The following is a 23,272-nucleotide window of genomic DNA, read 5'->3' as shown; positions in this document are numbered from 1 at the left end:
TCATGTAGACAGAGTTTTCATGACTTAATTGTTATCGGTTTTGATGTGTAGTAATATAAGTCCTTTTTTTACCGTTACCTAATCCAGTTCGCTCCTATCGGACGACTATAAAGGGACATTAACATTTAAGTGGCCCGCGCAATGGTTCGTAGATGTCTCGAGGCCCTTTCGCCGAAAAGGTTGGTCACCCCTGTTGTAGAACAACGATTTATACCTCCAATGACTCAATATCCACCAATCATCTTCTAATGTGCTATAAATAGAAATTGAAAATGCTGTTGAATATTAGTATGCTCAGTAGGCTACACACGGTATCGAGTTTAGTAAACCTTTTTTAGGATATATACAAGTTATCATCGCTGTTGATTTGATTCAACTACTATGATCATTTACACCAGGCCGATATTCCTTGTTGTCAATGTTCTCTGTAAGCTGCGCGCAAATGCGCAGTGCTGACACAGTCTCTGCACACAGAAAATCTAAGCTGCCCACAAAAAAATCCTAAGTGATGACCGTTTTTTAGTTGTTGCGCACTGTTGTCCAAGAGACCGCGCAGTGAGTTGATGAGTGCGCGCAGACTCGTCAAAAATTAGAGGGAACATTGCTTGTTATGATCCCTGATCTGCCGACTTGTATGGTTATCGAAATACTTTGTATGTAGACAATCTGGACATGGTATCGTGTGGTATGACATGATATGAAAGTATGATGTGGTATGGACCGAAATTGCGGTGTGGAATATGGAGATGTACAGTACATTGTACAAGCATGATATGCAATGGAAATTTATAGGTATGGGATGGGAATATGTTTTCCAAACTGTCATAATTTGGCAATTTAGCCAGAACTGAGACACATATCCTATTTTCGATTTCTCAAATTGATTGCGCACTTCCCAAAATGGTTCACTAGCAAGTATCTGTTCAAATCTCAAATTGTGACTCCGACTCCTCAACCCTAGTCTAGATATTTACTAAAACAGCAAAAAATGTGCAACGTGCACACGAAAGAAAACAATATCAGAGCCATGTATGGCCGGACCCCTATACCTACAAGAGTTGTCGCTTTAGTACAAAAGTTTGCTCGAAACATTCACCTTTCCGTTTGTGAATATTTAGTGACTCTCTTCTGTGAGCTTGACCCACAATCACACGACATTGTAAAACGAAATACCATACCTGTAGGTAGGTAGTCAGCGAATGATGCTTATTCAACCAATCAATAAAATTGATATAAAGAATTCATCGTTGTCTAATGTAAAATATGTAGCATGCGTACGGGATCCATATTGATTTGTTGTTTATTGTAACATAAAAACCAAATCCGTGCGATGGGTGCTGCTTACTGTATAATAACTTGTTTATGTATGGTAGCCTACTATCGGTAGCAAGTATAGAAACCCGTTAACACACTGCTCAATATAAATGTAGCAATAGTCAGACGCTGAATGCATTGTCCGGTCTGGTCCTCTCTGATTAAAAAAATTGATGCCGTTGGAGTAGGCGATTGAATCTAATGATTAGTCCTTTTGACCAATGACTAATGCATAGGCGGAGGGGGGTAAACAACGGTCGTTTGACCCACCATCGCAATATCCTTCAGGATTGTAGTGATGAAACATTGCATTCTGAGATAGGCTATATTCTAATGCGACAATAGCTTTGTTTTGTCTAATTCATTCAATCGTGTCTCTATATTACTCATGCTGTCAGTGCCTGACTTTACATGTCACAAGTCCGTCTCGCTTCTGTTGTGAATCCCAAAGAAAGCAACCTACATCGCTGATATGACATGACATCACGATATTGGTAATGGAATTGATGTACCAGCGCTGTTTGAATGGATAGTTCCATCCAAGATAATTGGAATGTACACACCGGAGACTTACAACACGCATCAAAGAATATAACTGTCTCTGAGATATTGGATAACTCTGAAAATCTGAGAAATGGATCAAATACGGTATGGAATAATGTTGTTACGGTATGTAAACTTGTAAGTAATGACGTGGAACGAGTGACGCGGGTAGTAGGGTTTACGGATATTTCCCTTCCGATACCATATCATTAGGGCTGGGCAAAATGATTCGAGTACTCGAATCTGAATCGAGTAGTAATTTTAATGATTCGAGTCGAGTAGTAAAAGACGATTTTTTCGAGTACTGAAATTATACGGTCCTCGCAACTGAAAGTTAATTTACTGACGAGAATTATAGTTTTGATACTATTTTCCACTGAGGAAGCCGTGAAACCTTGATTGGCCGTGTTTTAGCATACCAGGCACAGTACAAAGCTACGAACGTTACTGGAAATATCACATTTCCGAAGTCATTATCATCCAACAAAATTGTTAAGAAGTACAATGAAATCGGCATGGTCGAAAAAATACCAAAGCATCTTTAATGTGATGGATAACAGGCATTACGTTCTTTGTGGTGGCATAAAAGGTTCATATTTGGACTTCGACATACTACATCCTGTTGTGGCGTCATAATGAGTGATACTCGATTACTCGACTCGACTCGAAGCATATTACGTGATTCAGAATCGAATCACTCAGGTACTCGATTTTGCCCAGCCCTACATATCATATTATGCCTTGATGACACGTGATATCCATTAAATTTAGGGTTATGATTCGAAATTTACCCACCCAGCAAATTAACCGATAACACAGAACAGGAGGATTCAATCTATGCTGTTACGGATACACGAGTCATTATGACTTGTTTAAACTTCAGACTTCTAGCGCTACAGGTTCAAATGTTGGAAATATACTTAAAGTATATCTAATACTTGACCTGGACCTGTGATGATATTGGGATAGTTTGGTTTCAAAGCATCAGTTGGGCCAGGAAATGGAAACGTGTGGAAAAAATAGGACATGATCGGCTTCGGCAGATCTCAACCGTCAGCAGGCTAACCTTCGTGAGCGCGTATTTGATTGTCCTAACTTCTGCGAATGCTCGCATGCGCCCGCATGCGATTTCTGTCTGAAGAATCAAACGTTTGTCTCCAGGTCAGGACGATAGCTGAAATTTTACTACAACGTATTCACCTACCACTTATATTTTCAATCAAAACAATTGATGCTATTACAGGACTGATACAGTGTGGTGAACGATATACTGATTCGAGTCACCGTTAAAGGTCACAGTGTGGGTCGCTTTTATCGCAAGTTTGCTTCGAATCCGCTGTTTTAGTACAAAGTGCGGGATCTCGAGCGCACTTCATCAGGATGTGAGAGGTGTCGTCGTCGAGAGCGACCTGAGAGTCTTCCGCACCGTTCGTTCCGTCGGGCACCCTGAATGCGACTTTCGGGCATCCCGCTACGTTGTCACAGATGAGCTTCTCGAGTGAGGCGTGCTTTATGATGTCCATTCCCGCTTCGCCGCCGAACGTAACAGGTTTCCACCAGGAGGGCGAACCGATCGGATTGCCGTACAGTCCTGTTAAGAGCATGATTGTAATGACTCGAGTCCTACCCAGTCGCGAATTTTTAGTGACTCGACTCGACTTGAGCCATTTTGTGTATAGACTCGACTAGAACTCGACTCATTGCTCAATACCAATAACTCATCCAAGAGACTCGAGACTAGGACGGCCAAGAATATTAAGGTACCTCATTATTGGTATTTCGTTTAGCAGTACATGGTATTTGTAAAATAAGAACAGGAACTATTAAAAGTGGGGATATAATTACTATAATATGAATGCGAGGAATTTTATATCACACGACCAGAGTTGTAAAAACTGATTTGAACAGGACTTGTACTCGAAATCGAACAGTTAGTGGAGTTAACACAATAACTTGGACTCGGACTCGAGTCTCAACACTACGACTCGGCCTCGGCCCTTCGCACCTAGACTTGAACTTGGACCTGAATCGGTGGTGAATTGAAAATGACTCGACTTGACTCGAGTCAAAATTCCGAAGGTAGATTAACTTGTGACTCGGAACCTTGCGACCTGGTTACAAGCCTGTTTGAGAGGTATGAGAAAAAGGAGCGGAGGTCTAACATATTACTTTTGAGGGAACGGACTTTATTTGCGTGTCGCAAGACCTGTTTGTCTGAAATTATACTTCATTCTTCATGAATCAGTATATACTCAAACGAATGTCGAAGCAGTTTTCAAATATACATATAGTCGTCGTGTACGTACCTTTCAATGAATACGGCGCGCCCATTTCGGTAAGAGTTTCTCCGAAGAGTTGTTTGGGTCTGCGTTTTTCCAGTATCAATCCGTTGTACAGTTCGAGCGCCTCGATGTCTTTATAAATGTCACGCAGTTCGGCCGCCATTTCAGTCTCGCCTGCATAAGAAATAAAGAACATTGCTGATGCCTGTTTGGCAATATCGCAATCAGATGCGGCGTCGTTTTCCTTCGGGTTCAAGGCGTAACACATATATACGGAATAAAATGATTGACGCAAAACCAGATTTTGATGAACATGCAGACAGACAGGAAACCCAACTGACTTGTGTCCGCTGTTCTGACCCAATTTCCAGATCCAATATTGGGGTACAGAGCTATTTGTTTGTACATTAAACTGTCATTTGAATAATATATTATGAATATACTATTCAATTGTATATTGAAGTTCTGTACCTCCAAGAAGCTCATTAAACCATCAACATATCATGCACTTTCACTTCCTTCGATAATAAAACTGGAATGCTGTACTTCGCCGTCGTTTTGAAATCAAATCAGCATTCTTATGGCATCAAAGCGAGAAGAGAAGTGACCAGAAAGCAATTCTACCAGTAAATTCCTCGAAGCTCGTGTATGGCTTTAAACCGAATTGCCTTCTATAGTTGTTGAAGGGTTGCAATCGCATTTTTCTTCCGTCCTTTATAGTCTGTATGGCTACCGCTAACGTCCCCGCACCCTGATTCCGCCCACCGGCAACCTATTAGAAATTAATGTGTAAAATTTGTGAAGTCTCGCATAAGAATGCGGGTTCATCATACCGCGCCGGCAATCTGAGTGTTAAACTCTTTTAACACCTTTGCCATCCCTGCGTCTACGACCGGATCCGGATTGAAAAGAAGATCTTTTAACGTCCGGTTTTTCCCACCAACTCTAAATTGAGAGTATTGGAATAACGACCTTGTCATTGCCATTTCCGGAACTCCGATATAATATTCTTTATTCACAGTAAAACAGGTAAATACACACAAGATCCGGAACATGATTGCTATTTATTTCTATGCAATACATAAAGAGAATTGCGGTAGATGGCAAGGATTGTTATTGTTAATATTATTATTACTATTTAATACGAAGCAGGTGGCGCTTAGTTTACGGACGGTTAGAACCATCGTCACTACAGGGCTAAACACCGATTCGAGACATAGGTCTTTCTTTTTTTACGCCATCATTTGATGAATAAATCCCTCTCTATACTGACTTAAGAACACCGTTTCCAAATCTGCTTCCCGTGGCCTGAGCCCTGACTACTATCTCTCCAGTGGGTCTAAACCTTGTCTCCAGCGCCCCTGGGGGCGATTTGGATTTTGAAGGGGGCGGGAACGCTCAGGGAGAGAGAGAGAGAGAGAGAGAACGGGGGTATTCGCTTTCGCATGCACCATCGAGATGCTTTTGACGACGGAGGTGCGATCCGACCGTTAGGATACCTAGTCAGCATTGCTGCTTTTTTCTCCTCCATGCTATCCGTGGATGCTGAGCGCCTATAGCAGGATAGCTGCGGATACCAGTTTTCGAATCTCTGGTCTGACCCGGCCGGGGATCGAACCCACGACCTACCGATTGAGAAGCCGGACACATCACCATTACACTATCTCACTCGGTGGGTGAAATGGGGCGCGCTTGGCTCAGAGGCGGCGGTATGGGGGGCGCTGAAGAAAATGGCATCGCAGTAGGTGGTGTAGTAAGGACATATGATTATATAGCAGAACAATAGTTCTATACATCCCGGAGTTCTCATTCCAAACTAACATTCGACGAAATTTGTCAAATCACGACGTTTTTCGTTGCGGTCATCGCGAAATATCCACCGACCATGTTTTCATGAATGCAGTGGTTTGTTTTAATTCGTGTAAAATGAATGAGGCGTAATTTTGGATTGCCAATTCCCCGTTATAACATTCCCGTCACGCTAGCTACTCCAAGTCGTTTCGACGCCTTCTTATCTTTTCATTGTATTGCTGTTTTGTGGCGTTTTGAAATGATGAAAATATTTATAAACGTATATATACACTGATAGATAGCAAATCTCTACAACATTCTCAATTGAATTAGTAGTCACACAGAGCGATAAAAAACGATAAAATGACATTCCCCGCATTGCCAATCGCAGAGGAGAATTCGGGATGTGTACATCGATCTCGAATCAAATGCTATGAGCGTATGAGCCCGTAGGCCTCACCCGAACCTGGATTAGATCCCGAAAATATCACATACAATTACCGTTTATTAGTCGAATGGTTTAATAGGGAAGTCCCAACCCGAAACCGGACTTCGATCACTTGCCCATTGATTTTTACTACAGTCCTCAAAATAGGGGGCACCAGACCCAGGCAATCTTTGAAAGGGGGCGCTGGAGAAAAAAAAGTTAAGAACCTCTGTTCCATACCGCCATGTATCATCAAAAAGGATAGTATGTATAGGCTGCACGGACGGATATCCATCGTTTGTGGACATTACTTTTCACTGAAGTTCTGATAAACCTGCAGCATTGTCACAATGTGTCAAGGGTACTATGTAACAGTTACGGAAATATCAAAAATAGAGTAGTACCAATCAAACTTAATCTAAATCTTAATACTGGAATATGTGTCCAATCGGTCAGGCAGTCGATTTTACTTAGTCATAGTTACGAAGTGGCGAAAATTAACGCATGTACAGTTATGCACTTGACCTAAAGAGTATTTTCGGCGTTGTGTTATCGATTTTGCTAGTCAACAAAACGTGCGTGTGAAAGTTACCGGAGAATTTACAGCAGGTGACAAACATTGTTCCAATGCACCGCACGCCGGGAGAGCGTAATACATATTTTACGCACACATGCTACCCTAAACGACTGATAAACCTGCACATGCACATATGTGACGCTCTTCATCAGCTGTGTAAATAACTCATTTTACTCGTTAAAGAGATTATTTTACAGTCATCTATTTCAACATACTGGACATCAGAGGGATCAAAATTCACATTTTTCTAATAAGCCTGCTTCGCCATTACAGTTTAATGAAACACCGAATATCTGCGTTCAGACAGCACTGGCTACTGTTGCAGTGTTGCTTACTTCATGATATCGGGTACCAGCGGATGCCAGTGATACAGCGTGTGGAATTCCAAGTGAATCTGATTGTGATGTGACAAGCCTTTTCCCATCATTACGTCCGGATCGTACAGTAGATTGTAGTTGAAACCGCTCAAATGCTGCACGTAGTCCTCGACAATGATTTTAATCGTTTCTCCTGTAATGAATGTAATGCTGGAAAGGACATACACAATGCAGCGAACCGGTGACTACATTATGCAAAATATACGCCACAACAAATCGCTGACGTCATTACAATAGATGGCTAAATATGCAAATTGGAAGTGGAATCGACATAGAAGCTATGTAAAACGTATTCTGCTGTACTCGATAGCATACCTAGGATTATAAGACGCGCTGTTTGATACAGTCGTTCATCTTTCCATTCGGGGTGTTCTTTCATCAATATGTCACAGACGCGGTTATGTTCCCTGTTGAAATACATTCACTCAAATTACTTTCGCAGTCCCAAACCAACTTATCATAAGCATGTAGTCAACTCGGATAAAATATAGATGTGCATTACTTATTACAAGCCCTTGCCATGTGAGTTGGTACAACTATTCGGGAAATAATTTTTACTATAATTCCTATACCAATACATGAATTCAAAATAAAAGTATGGTTCCGTGGCGTTGTGGAGTAATTTAAACGATTCCGAAAATTTTCGCCGTTTTTATGATCAATTACGATCAATGAAAGTTACTTATATTCGATAAATTAGAATGCATTAGCTAGAGGAGCCCGAATGAGGTGGTCAAAGTAGTCAAGAAAGCTACTCAAGTAGAAGTAGCGACGCAAAAATCTACTCAACTACGAGTAGAAGTAGTCCTTTTAGAAGCAGCCTAAAACTGCTTGATATATAAGTAGAATTGACTGACTTTAAATATACTCAAGAAAGTAAGTAATGATGATTCATATTTATGCATCCCAGGAGGTATAAATTATCGGCAGCATAAGCCTTCGTCCGCATCATGGGATGGAAATGATAGCATTGATATGGAATGCGATACTAATCCTCTGTTTACTCGAACACCCCGATTTGAAAAATATCGTTGCATGGCGAGCTCCCCCATATTAAAAGGCTCTTAGTTTGGTCGAAGAGCAATATGAAGAAATTGCGTCGAATACGGTGTTAAAGTGCACACTTTGCGCGATTAGTAAACGTTAATAAAATATGTGGCTTTTCGTAAAAATGTCATACAGTGTAGCTTTATTTTCGGACAATAGAGGCATTACTACACTTGCTTTTATATTTCAACACGTATGTTCTCCTGACAAATTAACTGAAACTAATTAGAACTCAAAGTATAATAGGCTACTGGGAATTGAAATAGAAATATACATACTACTTCTAAAAATCGTAAAATATATTTCATTTCTTTTGTCCAGAAAGTTTCAACAATGGTCTACTAAAACAGGTGTAAAGCTAAATAAAAGTCACAGTCCACTTTTCCAGACTAGAACAGGCCATGGGTGCGGTGTGCGGTGTGAACGGAACCACGCAACCCGCTACCTAAACTATAATCACCGATACTTTCCGGAAATCGTTGGTATGACGTGCGGGAAGCGCGACGAAAATTCTGGGCTTTACTCAACTTCTATGAAAATTAAATGTTGACATTCCATGAAAACAGTCCCTAAATTCATTAGGCCAGTGGTTCTCAACCTTTTTGTCTTCACGGAACCCTTTTTGAACCGTCACGGACCCCGCGGACCCTCAAAGTTTTAGAGGAAATCTAGCTCAATGGTCGTGCAACCGTCATCTGTCTTGTGCAGATATTAACTGTAGGATAGTGATAAACAGTAGCAAAATGTCTTTTCTTCATAATAACATAATACTATTTACGTAGAAATTGGGTAGACTTTTATTTGAAAGCGATTTCTGTGGCGTGTATAGCTGCATTTCTTGAAATATGTGATTGTGTCTCGAAAATCCGCGCCTTCGATTTGATGAACGAGTGCCTAAAATCCATTTCCGCCAATAATGTGATGGTGAATATAATAATAACGCGTAATGCTTCCAACGACACATGTGGGTATGATCGCAACATATATGGCACCAAAATTGAGTAACATATTTTTTTAATGAACGTACGACGTCCAGCCTACTCGTTTCTATCATGCAGCTCATCTTTATAAGCTATTCCGGAATATTGGTTATGTATATCACAGAAGAAAATGGGTTTTGCAAACATTTCAAAGTCACCCTGATTGACCTGCCCGACTCCGAATTTTATGTTTTACTACAAAGTCTGTTGATGTGAGTCCTGAAGTTTTTGCAGCGATGAAGTGAAACTGCCTCGTGATTGCCCTAACTTAAAGAAATACAAATTAGGTTACAACCATTTTGCAAATTTAGAGGCTTCGCGGACTCCCTGAAAATGCTTCGCGGAACCCCGGTTGAGAACCGTTGCCGTAGGCTATCTTTCTGATATTGAACTATATACTTGACAAACTGAAAATAGCGAAAAGTAAGTAAGTAGATCACAAAATATTACGAAGTAGGAGTAGAAGTAGTGGGAAATTAGATCTACTTGAGTAAGTACCCAAGTAGCGGTAAACTTCTTGAGTACTTCAAAAAAGTAGAAGTACTTCGTTACTGACCAGTGACCACCTCATAATATTGTCTTCGATTGGTCAATTGGTAAATTAGCGCGATGACTGCGTCACAATATAGCACCTGTAACTGAATGGTCAGATATCGGAGTATTATTCCACCAACCTTAACCATATCGTAGAAAAGATCAGGAAGGAAGGCAAAAAGCCGAATCCGGTGTGTCCAAACACAAACGCGTTTTGTTGTTCGAGAATTTCCACCTTTGGAAGGCCCGTGTACGAAACGTCACTCATCCGTGGCGGGAAATCTTCACCATTGATGTTTGAGACTTTCATTTTTCCGCCAATATGCATCCTTAGCGCATTTTGCAGCTCATGGGTGTCTCCGTAGATATGGCTGATATCAACCTAAGTCAAAAAGCATCAGGTCTGTAATAATCGTTTGAATTGTGAGAAAATGGGTATTGCTTAAAGCCGGTACCGTGACATCTACGTGGTTAAGTCAGTTGTTGCGCCTAAGGAACATGACAAATACATCGCCACATTTCTTAGCGGTGGTAAGTTACCGCCACCATCAATCCCGCGTAACGTCTTTGTTGAACTTTTACAAGCGGCAACTTGCTGCGTGGAATTTAGCTTTAACGAGGTCATGTTTCGCCAAATAGACGGCTTAGCCATGGGAAGTCCCCTGGGACCTATTTTGGCCAACATTTTCGTAGGGTATTACGAGGGCGAGCTTCTGTCCCAGCGTGAGTCCGCCAAACCACTATTGTACCGCCGATACGTAGATGATACATTTGTCCTTTTCAGGAATGAATCGGAGTGTGACCAATTTCTCATTCGCTTAAACTCGCTTCACCCGGCCTTGCAATTCACAATAGAAAAAGAACGCAATAACTCATTATCATTTCTGGACGTATTAGTTGAAAAGCGCAATACCAACAAATTTGAAACGTCTGTTTTCAGAAAACCGACATTCACAGGCCAATACCTTCGCTGGAATTCATTTAGTCCTCGGCGCAGAAAAATTAACCTCATAGGCACACTCGTGCATAGAGCGTTGATGATATGTTCGGGTAACAAACTGAGTTTAGAACTTGACTACATCCGAAAAATCTTACTTGATAACGGTTACCCTGAACACGTCATCAGCCGCGGCATGGAGAGGAAATTAACGCAATTCAACGCAGAAAAACGAACAGAGCCCACCGCACGAACAATAAAAGATGTTTATATCCATCTACCTTGGATTGGCCCCATTTCCACCCGCTTTGAAAAACAATTGATTTCTGCTGTCGGTAAATGTTACGATACAGTCAAAACCAATGTGATTTTTACAACAACACAACTGCTCCCTTCAACACGCAAAGACGTGCTTCCTGCACTTCAACAAAGTAATGTAGTGTACGAATATAGGTGCCACTGTGATTGTGGCTACGTGGGAAGAACGTCAAGACGTCTGCAGGACCGCATTAACCAACATGTCCCCAGATTTATCAGAACACGTGCGTCACGCGATGTGAAAAGCTCACCCTTAACTCATCCACTTAAGATTGATGCTGATCGATCAAAGGCAATTAATTCTGCCATCGGCAAACATCTGTTGGATAATCCGATTTGTGCGAATAATTATCGAGACGACCGATTTCGAATCGTAGGTCGAGGCCGTTCACAATTCCATTTGTGTGCCTTGGAATCAACTTTTATCAAAATACACCAACCAAAACTCTGTCAACAAAAGGAGTTCGTGTATCACCTAAAAATAGTACATTGAACGCTCTCTCATTCGAAATTTCATGCTGGTGACGTCATATTTTGTGATACGATTGTTGATATACAATGTTCTTTCCAATTCTCTACTAGTTGCTGACGATTACCCCTGACGAGTGTCAGCCGAAAATATTCGGGTTCATTTCAATATGAATATACTATTTAATTAGCTTTTAATGGTTGATATCTCTCTAGGGATTCTATGTAACAGGTCCCAATCTTATCCGCCTCTTTAACGCTGTGAGTGAAAAGAAACAATGGCCGATTACGTGTGCTTTTACTCTGGAGATGCTTCGCCGTTTTCAAAATTATGCAATCCCGGCCACGCGAAGGCATCACTATCATAGATTGACGGGGCCGTCGGGAGTTAGTAGCTAATCTCAAGTGTTATTTTGAAAGGGTGAAAAGCTGGAAAATTGGATTATTGTACGGAAAATTATGCGGGTCCGAGAGCAATCGAAACCTCAGTTTAGACCAGCATGCTTGATTTGCAATCGCTTCACAGATAACATTACTTCATTCGAATAAAACCGTAATACCTTCTTACCATCTGGTTTCCCCACTGAAAAGGCAATCCTTTGCGTACGTCAGTTTTGAAGTATTGGTGATTGAAATGTTGGGCAAACATTGGAAAAAGCAAATTGGTTCGTCGCGGGCACGGCCGGAACCTTTTGCGGAGGTGGAATCTTTCGGCGAATTCTTCGGGGTCTGGAAGCGTTTTCGGGCCTAGCAAGATAACAGGTGTATGTTGCACCAGTGGTAACACCAGTGATATGCTATTGTGCAAAACAAAGTGGTGTATTTTCAAAAGTACACGGACTGTTTTAATTTATTGCAGCCTGAATAATTTCGATTATTGTTGTGTCAATCGCATCATTTTCTTTGCGTTTCGTCGTTGAAAAAGTCGATTTGATGTACCGGCCAGACTTGTACAAACTAAACATTTAGTTAGTTGATGGTCAACTAATTAACGGCTTTTTGAGTAGTTCTACTTCTAGTAGCGGATTTTGAAAATTGAGTAGTTGTAGTTCTATTTGCGAATTTTGAAAATTGAGTAGTTCTAGTTCTAGTTCTAATTGCGGATTTTGAAAATTGACTAGTTCTCGTTGCGAATTTTGAAAATTGGGTAGTTCTAGTTCTAGTCGCGGATTTTGAAAATCGGGTAGTTCTAGTTCTAATTATAATTGCGAGTTTTCAAAATTTGATTAGTTCTAGTTCTAGTCGCGCTTTTTTAAAATCCACTAGTTTGTACAATTCTGGTACCAGCGCAACTGCTATGACATATTTTCCTATACCCAAGATAACCGTTGCCTTTCTAAGCATAGGAAGATAGTCACTACTCGGGAGAAATCAGCAAGAATATCGGCCTAGTGCCAAATGAACTGACTAGAGACGATGGAAATCGTGGATACTGGATTTACAAAAAAAATCGAAAACTGTGACCGAATTGAACCAGACAGATCATTATTTATATAATTATAAAGGAAATTACCGGTATAGTCAACTTTATGCACACTTTCCAATGCTCATCAGTGATATCTGTCAAACGGGGCGATGGACGATTACGACAACTAATTATATTCACTCGTACTACTAATACGACATTTGCCAATGCCTGCAGATCACGACCTGCGTATGGAGCGCCTGGGGCCTACGATAGAACCTCCCTATTCTGTAGGCGAAAGTAGCCACCTCTACAAAATCTAATTCGGAAGTGCACAATTGAACACATAAATGCAGCGAGATATGCGCAAGTGTTAACGAGACAGAAATGATTGAATACCCGGCCGTATAACCTGCCTTTAGGCGTCTAGTACGACGTCAATCACGCGGACGAAACATAGGTCATTGCAAAACTCACCAACCACTCCCATTGGCAACGGACAGTTTTCTGATATCGGAGGCAGCGACCGTGCGTAGACGGTTTTATTCAAGTACGTGTCCATTGAAGTGTATTCATCGGTTCCTATATATGCCGTTGGCTCCGCAACGAGGGCCACACGCACTGAAAATATGCATGAGTTTCGCGACACCATTTCACTATATTATAGCCTTGATTTTTCTGGCTCATTTGTTCAATTCGTTGGGAGCGAAAAGGGAAGTGCGGTTTGATTATAACCGAACATAAACAATGGACAATTGAACATGGAACACATCGAGCAGCGCTCAGCTCACAGATCCACGATAGCGTCACGACTTACGCAATTGTGCATTATTTTCGTCAGCCGTGAGAATATCAAACCAACACGTTACCACGTGGTGGTCAAAGTAGTCCGCGTTGCCTCTCAAGAACAAGGAGAAGAATTGCAGTAAATTTCTACTCCTGTACCAGCTCGTGGTTCGCATGTGTTTTTCATTGCAGTTTATCGACGATTGGTACTATCAAAATTGCAATATGTATTTTCGTGACTAACGCCAAACGACTAAAGACTAGATCGATTTTTTTACATATTTAAAAACTCGAAATCTTGTCAAAATTGTTTGTGAAGTTGAAAAAAAAAATTGCAACCTACATTTCGTTTGTATCGTAGATGTTTTCACTGTCGGTGACAATTTACATATTGTAGCCTACCGTTGTAGACGGCCCATTGTTTGCTCATTGTGAATCATAAACGGTCAAATGAAACAAATACGTTGACATGGTGTCCGGTCAATACCGAGAAAACCATTACCGAGAATGCCATTACCGAGAATGGACACCACCGAGAATGGATATTACCGAGAATGGACACCACAGAGAATGGACATTACCGAGAATGGATACCACCGAGAATGGACATTACCGAGAATGCAATATATGCATTGCAGGCATGTTATGCATATGTACAGGTCGTGTGTGTGCATCACGGCGTCGCCACGTTCGGTATCGATGCTCAGGTATAAATTTCTCGACAACGTCAGTCCCAGTAAGCTATATTCTTGACATTGGCCATTCTCGGTAATGTCCATTCTCGGTGGTGTCCATTCTCGGTAATGACAATTCTCGGTAATGTCCATTCTCGGTAATGTCCATTCTCGGTAATGTCATTCTCGGTAATGTTCATTCTCGGTAATGGTTTTCTCGGTATTGGTATAGAACCCGTTGACATAGTGTTATGATCAACGTACCGCAATATCCTAACTGAAGCAAGATTGCGTGGGCATTAGTTCTTATATCAAGAAGCGCATGATGAAAAATTGTGATGTAGTGTAGACCACATTGTCAGAATGAAGCAATACGCTGTGTCACCAGCAGTGTACGCACAACTTCAGTGTTGTCAGCTTACAACTGCTGTTGTTGAACGTTCTTACTCCATACCTGGCAAGCTATTAGTATGGGCAGACACTTTCTACCCGAGAATGTAGGAAAGTATCTGTCGTAGTACTACAACAAATTTCAATTATTTCTACCATAATACGTGATGTAACTACTGGAATTCTTCGTAGGGCCAGATTTCGTTAAAATGAAGTTTTTTCGTGTAAAAATTTGTCAATTTTATGTCAAAAAAGTTTTTTCAGGCCAAAAGTATAGACAGTTCCAACCAGAAACGAAGATAAGTAGTACAATTCTAACATTATGTGCGAAAACACCTAATCTGCATCGTGAGGTCAAACTTTTGTCAAAGTAAAGTTTTAAGGTAAAAAAATGTCAAATTTTATATATTTTGGGTCAAAATCTTCCATTTTAGGTAAAAAAACGCCCTTGTCATCGTATTGTTCGATCGATAGAATGATACCAATTGTTTAATTACCATGGGCTTATAAGTATTGAAGGTATACAATTGGAATTCCAGAAGGCGTATCATCCCGGATCATATGCACGAGTTGAGAGTGTGTCTTGACCTCTGGCGGAAACCCTGAGACAGGCTCACGGAGCCCCTAGTGGTCCATGGAACATCTGTTCAGAGCCACTGAACTATATAACCATAGTGTCCTATATGGTGTCGACACAGGCAAATCTCACGCCTCAGTGAAATTGTATCACGTCACAATTTCCATTTGGCTACAGGCAATTTGACGGTCATTTTTGACCGGCTTGCCGAGCATTAAATTTGGTAAAACGGGTATCAATCGAAAGCTGACTCTCCACTGATTATTTTATTCCGCTCGTGGCCCTGGACCTCCCACAATCAGCCTCGAATTTTTCATTGTTATGGAGATTGGCATTGGGACGCAATAATGCTGTCTGGCGAACGAGAGAGTAGCTCAGGACGTAATAATGCTGTCTGGCGAAACGAGATAGTAGCTCAAGAGAAAAAGAGCCAGACACCATTGTTGCGTCCCAATGACATGATTGAATCTTTGGCAACTCACTGCTCAGCACCGCTCCCATGAAAAGCTTTCGAAGTGAATATATGCCGTTGATGATGTCCCATACAAATTTGTAATTTGTCACAAGATGTTGCACCGTACTCGGGGAAGGCTTCAACAGTTTGTATATCTTCGTCGAAAATATTGCTGTAATGAAGGCCTTTTTTGTTTATAATGTTCCGCACAAAGCCTCGGTGCGAAATCTTTGTCGGGTTGGGCATCATTTGCCAAATATTATATCAGAAACATTGGTGAAACAGTCTATCACTATCTTCCGTTCACAAACGCTGCTAAGATTGTCCGCGTGTCCTCGCAATTTTTGATCACTCCAAGCACATTCCAATCAAACGACAATGAGATTATTATATGGGTGATGCTTCTAGCGGTTGATCTGAGTCACTTAATTGTGACGTGACGTAATCATGACGAATAAACAGGCACGCGAAAGGCATGGCTAGTGACTAACCGCAGACTGCAAACAGCGAGCGGCGCAAATTCGGATGTGAAATTATCTAACACCAACACACCAGTGTACTAATGACTAGAGGTCGACCGATTATCGACCTGGCCGATTATCGAGGCCGATATTTGGAACTTTGCCTTCAGATGCCGATATCGTGGCCGATATTTCATATGTATATAAAAATTCAAAAATATTGGAAATTCAATGCTCCGTGTTCTCAATCTCAAAAAATCGACGACGCGAAGGACAATACGTGACATATTTACCCTTGCAGGACGAGTTTAACTGGGTGAGCATGCACAGAAACTATGCTTCCTGCATCACAATCTACCTCTACTGGACTGATCTGCAATTTAGGTTATCCCAACTTAAAATGAATGTGCCCAATTCGGCAATCATTATTTTTAATTTCAGTTTTCTCGTTTGTGGTTCAGCTTTCTGTGGCATGTACATTGTACAAGTGCAATCTTGTCTAATATATAATATTTTTGGCGGAATGGTTCTCTGCTCCTTCCATATTAATATCTGCCTATGATATCGGTTATCGGCCTTGTGAGTGTGTCGATAATCGGTATCGGTATCGGCCTGCAAAAATCAATTACGGTCGACCTCTACTAATGACATAGTAGCGGTATCATACGCCACGCGGCCTTCTAAAGCTACTTATCACTATTACGTCACAGGAGCCAAACTTCTGTATTTAGAGCACGGCTTTTAGAAGTGGACCGTGGAATATTTTATTAACGAAATTGCAGTGCAGATAAATGGGTCGAAGATAGGTGCATTTACCAGAATTCCAGAGTAGCGCATGCATCAGCACTTTCTGGTACCACATTTTGCTTTTACACCCATTCCTATGGGTGAAAACGAAACAATACTATACACCAATTCTTGTGGAGACATATAACCCGGGGGCGGAGTGCGTTCTGCTTTCGTGCACCACCTCATGAAAGCGCAAAAAGGTGGTAAACATATAAATAGATCCCACTACACCCCTGGAATATATCTCAAAGGAAATTGTGCATTTGACTCGTTTTCACTCATTCGAATTGGTGTAAAAGCAAAAATCAGAAAGTATCGCTTATGCGATTATTATGTCGTGAGAATCGGGGAAATACACTATATTTCTGTACAGTGTGCGTCACGACTAGAAATGTCGAGAACCCTGATTTAAATTATCATTTAGGTTCGAATGAAATGATTAAATCAATTCATCCACACCCAAAGAATTCAATAGAGCTGAGTAATTCGGTAAATTCGGTATATTTAGGGGAAATGGATAACAAAAAGCCTCTAAATATATCGATATTCATGGAAATTCATACCGTATTCGCAATTTTCTCCATAATAGCCCGTTCGCGTACAATCACAAACGTATGAATCAAAACCCTTGGTGGAACAAATACCGCGGTTCTGGCACGGGAACGAGCAGCAAGGATTATCTGAAATTGGCAAAAGCGTGCTTATAACCAGAAATATATCAAATTGTCGTTTCGAAGCCATGTTACGCTAGCTGTAGTAGAATTGACGTAAGCGATAATTGCACATCGCGATATGGAACACTGCCTCAATGTCCACGGACATTCAAGTGGTAATTAGAACGCACAAATGTATGTATACTCACAATTCTCGCCGCTAGCTGCTATGACCGAAATTGTTATTGTGGCGACCAAAGTTGACCAACGAGCTAAAAAACATGGTTGCGTAGCATTAGAAGAACCTTTTCCCAGACAATAGGATGGCTGAAGTGACATCAAAGCAACTTAGCGAACTTTTTCGCCTTTTTACAATTGCCGGGAAAATGTCTTTAATTGCGATTTGTATATGACATGAATTATGATTAGCCGAAGTAATTGCATTAGTTAACATCTCTAATTCCGATGATTAATGGTTGCCATTTCCGCTATTTGGTGGTGTCGAATTTAATGAATGCTTTACTCGTGCCCTTTCAACAGTGTAACCAAGTTATTGGTGGGAATACGACTGCAGATCTGTTTTGCCAAGATTTGGGGGCTCAAAAACAATACCTCACAGTTCAGTGCAAAATTTACAGGTAACGTATATTCTGGACTTACTGGTGTGAGAGTAATGAAATCTTCAAATGAACAAGGTTGATAAAAACCCATCCTGTCTATAATAAGCAGTCTGGCGACTGTTATTATCGTTATAAGTACAGCTCATATTAGCGCACTTTATACCAGGATAGTGTATATTTAACTGCAATGAGCATTTTACACCAGGCCAATGTTCCGTTAGTGTGATTGCTGATCTTCGGACTTCTAGTACCACCCACTCTTATTCTAGGCTTCTGTGAGACACCATTACGCGAATCAGATGGCAAAGAGGCCTAGTTAAACCAGCAACACTTAGTTATAGCGATCGTGGAGTCGGCCTCAATCGGACTACGACCCGCAACCCATTGAACCAAATTTCTACCACACCAAATTTGGTATCGCGTGAAGCAAAATACCTCAGGATCGTTATAAATGCGATTATTTGTCCCTATACCCCCAAGTATGATGCAACAACGGGTATTTTGTTGATGGTCATTGGTGAGTTTTAGGTTTGGTATGGGGGAGGTTACTCGTATTATTCCAGGAATATGAATAATACCAATTTCTACCACTGTTGGCATACCGTTATGATTATAGGGGATCAAATGCTTTGGGGAAATAACCATGGTTCGCTGTCAAATGACCAAATTTAAGAAGTTCAACTTTGAAGGTTGCTGAACCAGCAACTGTGCTGAATGAGCTTGCTGCTGGGTCGCGTAGATCCAAGGTGGTTCTAGGTATGTTTCATCATCCTGCCGCCGAATGACACGCCCAGTTAATATTTCAATGGGTCATTCATTCTGTTTACCGTGAATCTAATTTTTTTCATCTCTAAATCGGGTTTTCCAATAAAGCTAACCAAAGTACCTATTCAGGCTTAACGACTCGTGAAAGCCAGTAAGCCTATGTGTCATAATATCATTCTCAAGACTGACATATTCTCCGCAAATAATTCATATCTTGTTAGCTACTAACGATCTACTACAACACAGTCCATGCGTGTGCTGTATTTTCTGGCATGGAGCCATGCTTGATTGTGCGCAAAAGCGTGACGAGTATACACGAAATCCTCCAACTACCTACAGCGTTAATATCGGTAATACCAGGGTTTAAAAAAATGAGAGGCACGGTTCGCGCACAACGAAACCAGGCTGTAATTGTACTGATATGCAGTCAGTCACCGACAGGAAGGTAGCGTATATGAAACCACGTTATTCGGTGGGCTTCAATTCAACAGGCCTTCAATTCGACAGGCCTTCATATGACATATTGCAAATTTTCGTTGTTGTTTAGTATCGATATCCATGATCCTGATCATTTTACACCAGCCCGATATTCCTGTTGATTCTTTCTGTTGCTAACTTATAGCAAGTCCGCACTTGCTCCCTATATGATTGCAGGAGACCGCTGGTGCGAATCGGATGGCGAATTAGTACATACCATGATCTCATTACGGGGTAAGATTGGCAAACGGCGCATCAGCGGTATCCGGTATCTACAATCTTACAATTTCCTGCAATCTAATTTACTGTGGGATGGTCAACTTAAAATACCCTACACTCTATACATTCTATTCAAATCCGCTGTGATGTAGTGCCGACCGCATCAGTTGGCAATAACTCCTATATGCTATTAGTCAGACTTACTTTCTCTCAAATTCATGTCACGACCCGGCCGACTCTGCATATGCGTAGAATATAACGCGGCTTTGACCAGCAGATTTACTTATACCGACCGATGAGCGACGAAAAAATGCGGCAATGGCAATTAGACCAAATCTTATGACCATTGAGTGAAATGTCAGACAACACACGTGAAAAACACTCTCGGTTAAGACCACGCTGTTGTGGATCAACGGGTAACACACCTAGCGATTATTATAAAAATTCAGGATCGTGACAGGATTGTTTTCGACTTGAGATCAATTGTAAACCGTTTCCCTCGACATCCCTCATGCCTCCCCGAAGCAAGCACGGAATAGTTATTTTTGTGGAGCCAGTACATCAAAACAAGTGCATTTGTGACTATATTCCCGGCGTTGAAGGCATTCAGATGAGGCGCCATTTCGTGTATTGGTGCAATCTAATATGCCCAGTTAGATTAAGTTTGATATAATTACAACGGGAGAGGTCGTCTGATTCATCTTAAACATTCTGATTTTCAAAACAAGTCGATAGTATAGATATAGAATCTTTCATTCATCACCACCCTTTGTTGATAGGATGCCGGTTTTTTGTATAGTTGCCTGTGATATCACGACCTGTTTTTCCGAAATTATGTGCGTCTATTATCTTCCTGTCAACTGCAGGCGAATAAATTTTAACATATAGATCAGAGTTTTTCAACCTTTTTGACCTCGCTGAACGGTAAAACTTCAAAAATCAGAATTAACCGTAAATTTAATGGTGACAAAGGTATGCAATTCAAAGGTCATATTGGAAACTTATTTTAATGCTGCCGTTTTGATATTATATATTTATACATGGTTTCATTATAGTTTCTGCAAGGCGAATCTCGCACATGTTCATTGACTTGACTGTGATTGTTATCCGCCGTTTGAAAGAAATGCGACTTTGATGTTAGCTATAGTCCAGTGGTTCTCAACCTTTTTGACCTCGCGGATGGTAAAACTTCAAAACCAATGTTGCGGAACGGTGAACCTTCAAAAGAACATTAACCCTAAACTTTATTACAATCCATATATGCAATTCAAATGTAACATTGGAAACTTCATTTAATTCTGCCTTTTAAAAATTAGATGGTTCCATTGAAATTTCTGCAAGGCATAGCTCGCGAAATCATTTTAATAACCCCTAACTAAATTGCGATTGTTTATTCCGTCATTTGAAAGAAATGCGACTTAGATGTTTACTATAGTCTGCATTATTGCACTGCAAAGTGTTACTAAATTACACTGTCGGAATTTAACGATTTTTTTAAAAAGTATCTATAGCTTTCACGTATAACTTATCCAAAACGAGTATAGTAAACCACATTTAAACAATTTCGTTCAACACTTGCACCATTGCCACGCGCGCCTTAAGTACAGTGTATACCATGAGGTATCTATTAAAACAACATACAGAAAATGCGTTCCAAACTTCTAAATCAATTTAAAACTTGATATTTTAATAATATATTTAATGGAAAAGCGTTCAAACTTTCTGCACTTTGGAATTGAGATGTACAATTCTGATATATTTGGCGTGCTGGCAGAAAACTTGCCGAGGACCAGATGTTGAGAACCACCGCTACAGTTCGTATTATTATTAGACTGCCAAGTTTCGCTTAATTGCACTGTCGGAATTTAACGAAGTTTGTTTAAAAGTCTCCGTATAGCTTTCACGTATATAACTTGTCTGAAAACGAGTTACGTCTAAATAGTTTCATACAATGTGAAGTAGAACATGAAATCTACAGCATGCGACATCATGCAGAATATACGTTCCAAACTTCTAAATCAATATAATATTTGATGTTTTGTTGACGATTGTAACGCCATAACGACAAACGAGTCGTGAATATGCCGTGCACTGCACTGCGCTCTAAATATGATATGATCCCAAATTAAAGTTGAAATTGTGAAGACATCTTTGGCAACAGACATTTTCCTCAGAAAGTCACCGTATTCGAAATTATTGCTGAAAGATTTTCATGAGTTGTACCACTCCACTCGATATTGTCTGTGTTGCTGTTGTTTTTGTTAACGCATATAATTAGCGCTTGCAACTCGTGGTTATTTGCGCCCACGCAGTAAATTTCATAATCGCATAATGGCATGTCTTCATGAACTTCAATCTTTTTTCGGCTCATTTGCTGCCTCCTTTCACGAGTTCGGCTCTCTCTTCGTCTGGGCTTGTCAATGCGCTGTATTACAGCGGGATCGGCGATGAGGAGCCCAGATAAACCTCCGACACATAGTAACATGGCAAAGCCGAGACTCGAACCATCTACCATCGATGTCGGGACTACAGTGTTTAACCAACTGCGCCACTCGCTTCCCCAATATTGTCTGTGGTATCGACGTCTGTCGTTTTCACGCGTCATCGGTGCTTAACCCATGACAGAATTTCTGGTAGGCATTTCTTCACTGTTGCACTCTTTCGACGCGACCTCCATCTTAGTCCCATTTTAGTACTCCTGTAAATCGTCTCTCGTCACTCAATTCCAATCGTTACAATTAATATTCAATTCGGATTCAATTACTCGAATCACTGTGCTCAGCCCTATCCACGGCTCAAGAGAACCAATGATATAGATTGAGAGTTGCCACAGTTATACTTGAAACGCGGGATATTAGTAGCCGCAAATCGGTCTATCTTGCTCTGACTTTAGTCAGGAGGACTCCTATTGCTGGTTGCCCTTGCACTGTTCTGATTTTTGTAAACGAACTTGTTCCGTATTCATTGTTTTTAGCTGGTGCATAAATATGTAACACAAGACAAAGCACTGATGCCCACCTATATTGAGTTGATTTCTAATATAGATATGTTTTCCTATAGTACTGGATCTTGGGGTACTGTCGCAATATGCAGCGCATGTCGTAATCATTAAAGACCGACGATTTTACATGACCCTCTGTGAATTCTTTCGCGTATGGTAGGCCCACACTACATATGGCCTGTGTCGGTGTAAATCATGAGCCGCGAAATTGAAATTTAATTTCGAACGTAAAATGTGTGAGCAAATAGAACTTTACAATCAGTATCTTCCGCATTGACCGGGTCACGAAGTCACGACTGTAGCGAATCGATTGTCCATAACAACGCGGCAGTGGAACGTACACGGAATAGGCCAAACAAACTGTTCAATTTTGATTGTCAATGCATATCTATTCCATAATAAATCC

The 23,272-nt window shown here is 40.9% G+C and overlaps 1 protein-coding gene across 1 annotated transcript; it reads right to left on the bottom strand.

The window, feature by feature from the left end:
• Positions 1 to 3,023: 3,023 nt before the first annotated feature.
• Positions 3,024 to 20,216, bottom strand: LOC145458475 (prostaglandin G/H synthase 2-like). Its single transcript, XM_080336850.1, has 13 exons — positions 20,070 to 20,216; positions 17,994 to 18,056; positions 17,695 to 17,811; positions 15,910 to 16,053; positions 13,478 to 13,621; positions 12,164 to 12,342; positions 10,013 to 10,254; positions 7,627 to 7,718; positions 7,270 to 7,444; positions 4,973 to 5,084; positions 4,764 to 4,911; positions 4,164 to 4,313; positions 3,024 to 3,448 (listed from the first exon to the last, which is right to left on the bottom strand). Exons 1-13 carry the CDS (start codon positions 20,107 to 20,109, stop codon positions 3,144 to 3,146), a joined length of 1,911 nt encoding a protein of 636 aa, XP_080192976.1. The 5' UTR covers positions 20,110 to 20,216; the 3' UTR covers positions 3,024 to 3,143.
• Between the last annotated feature and the right edge of the window lie 3,056 nt (positions 20,217 to 23,272).

This window comes from Botryllus schlosseri, chromosome 16 (assembly GCF_051294905.1).
Source record: "Botryllus schlosseri isolate E-star chromosome 16, Bs_hap1, whole genome shotgun sequence".
Lineage (NCBI taxonomy): Eukaryota > Metazoa > Chordata > Ascidiacea > Stolidobranchia > Styelidae > Botryllus > Botryllus schlosseri.
This window is presented reverse-complemented; position numbering and strand designations above follow the sequence as displayed.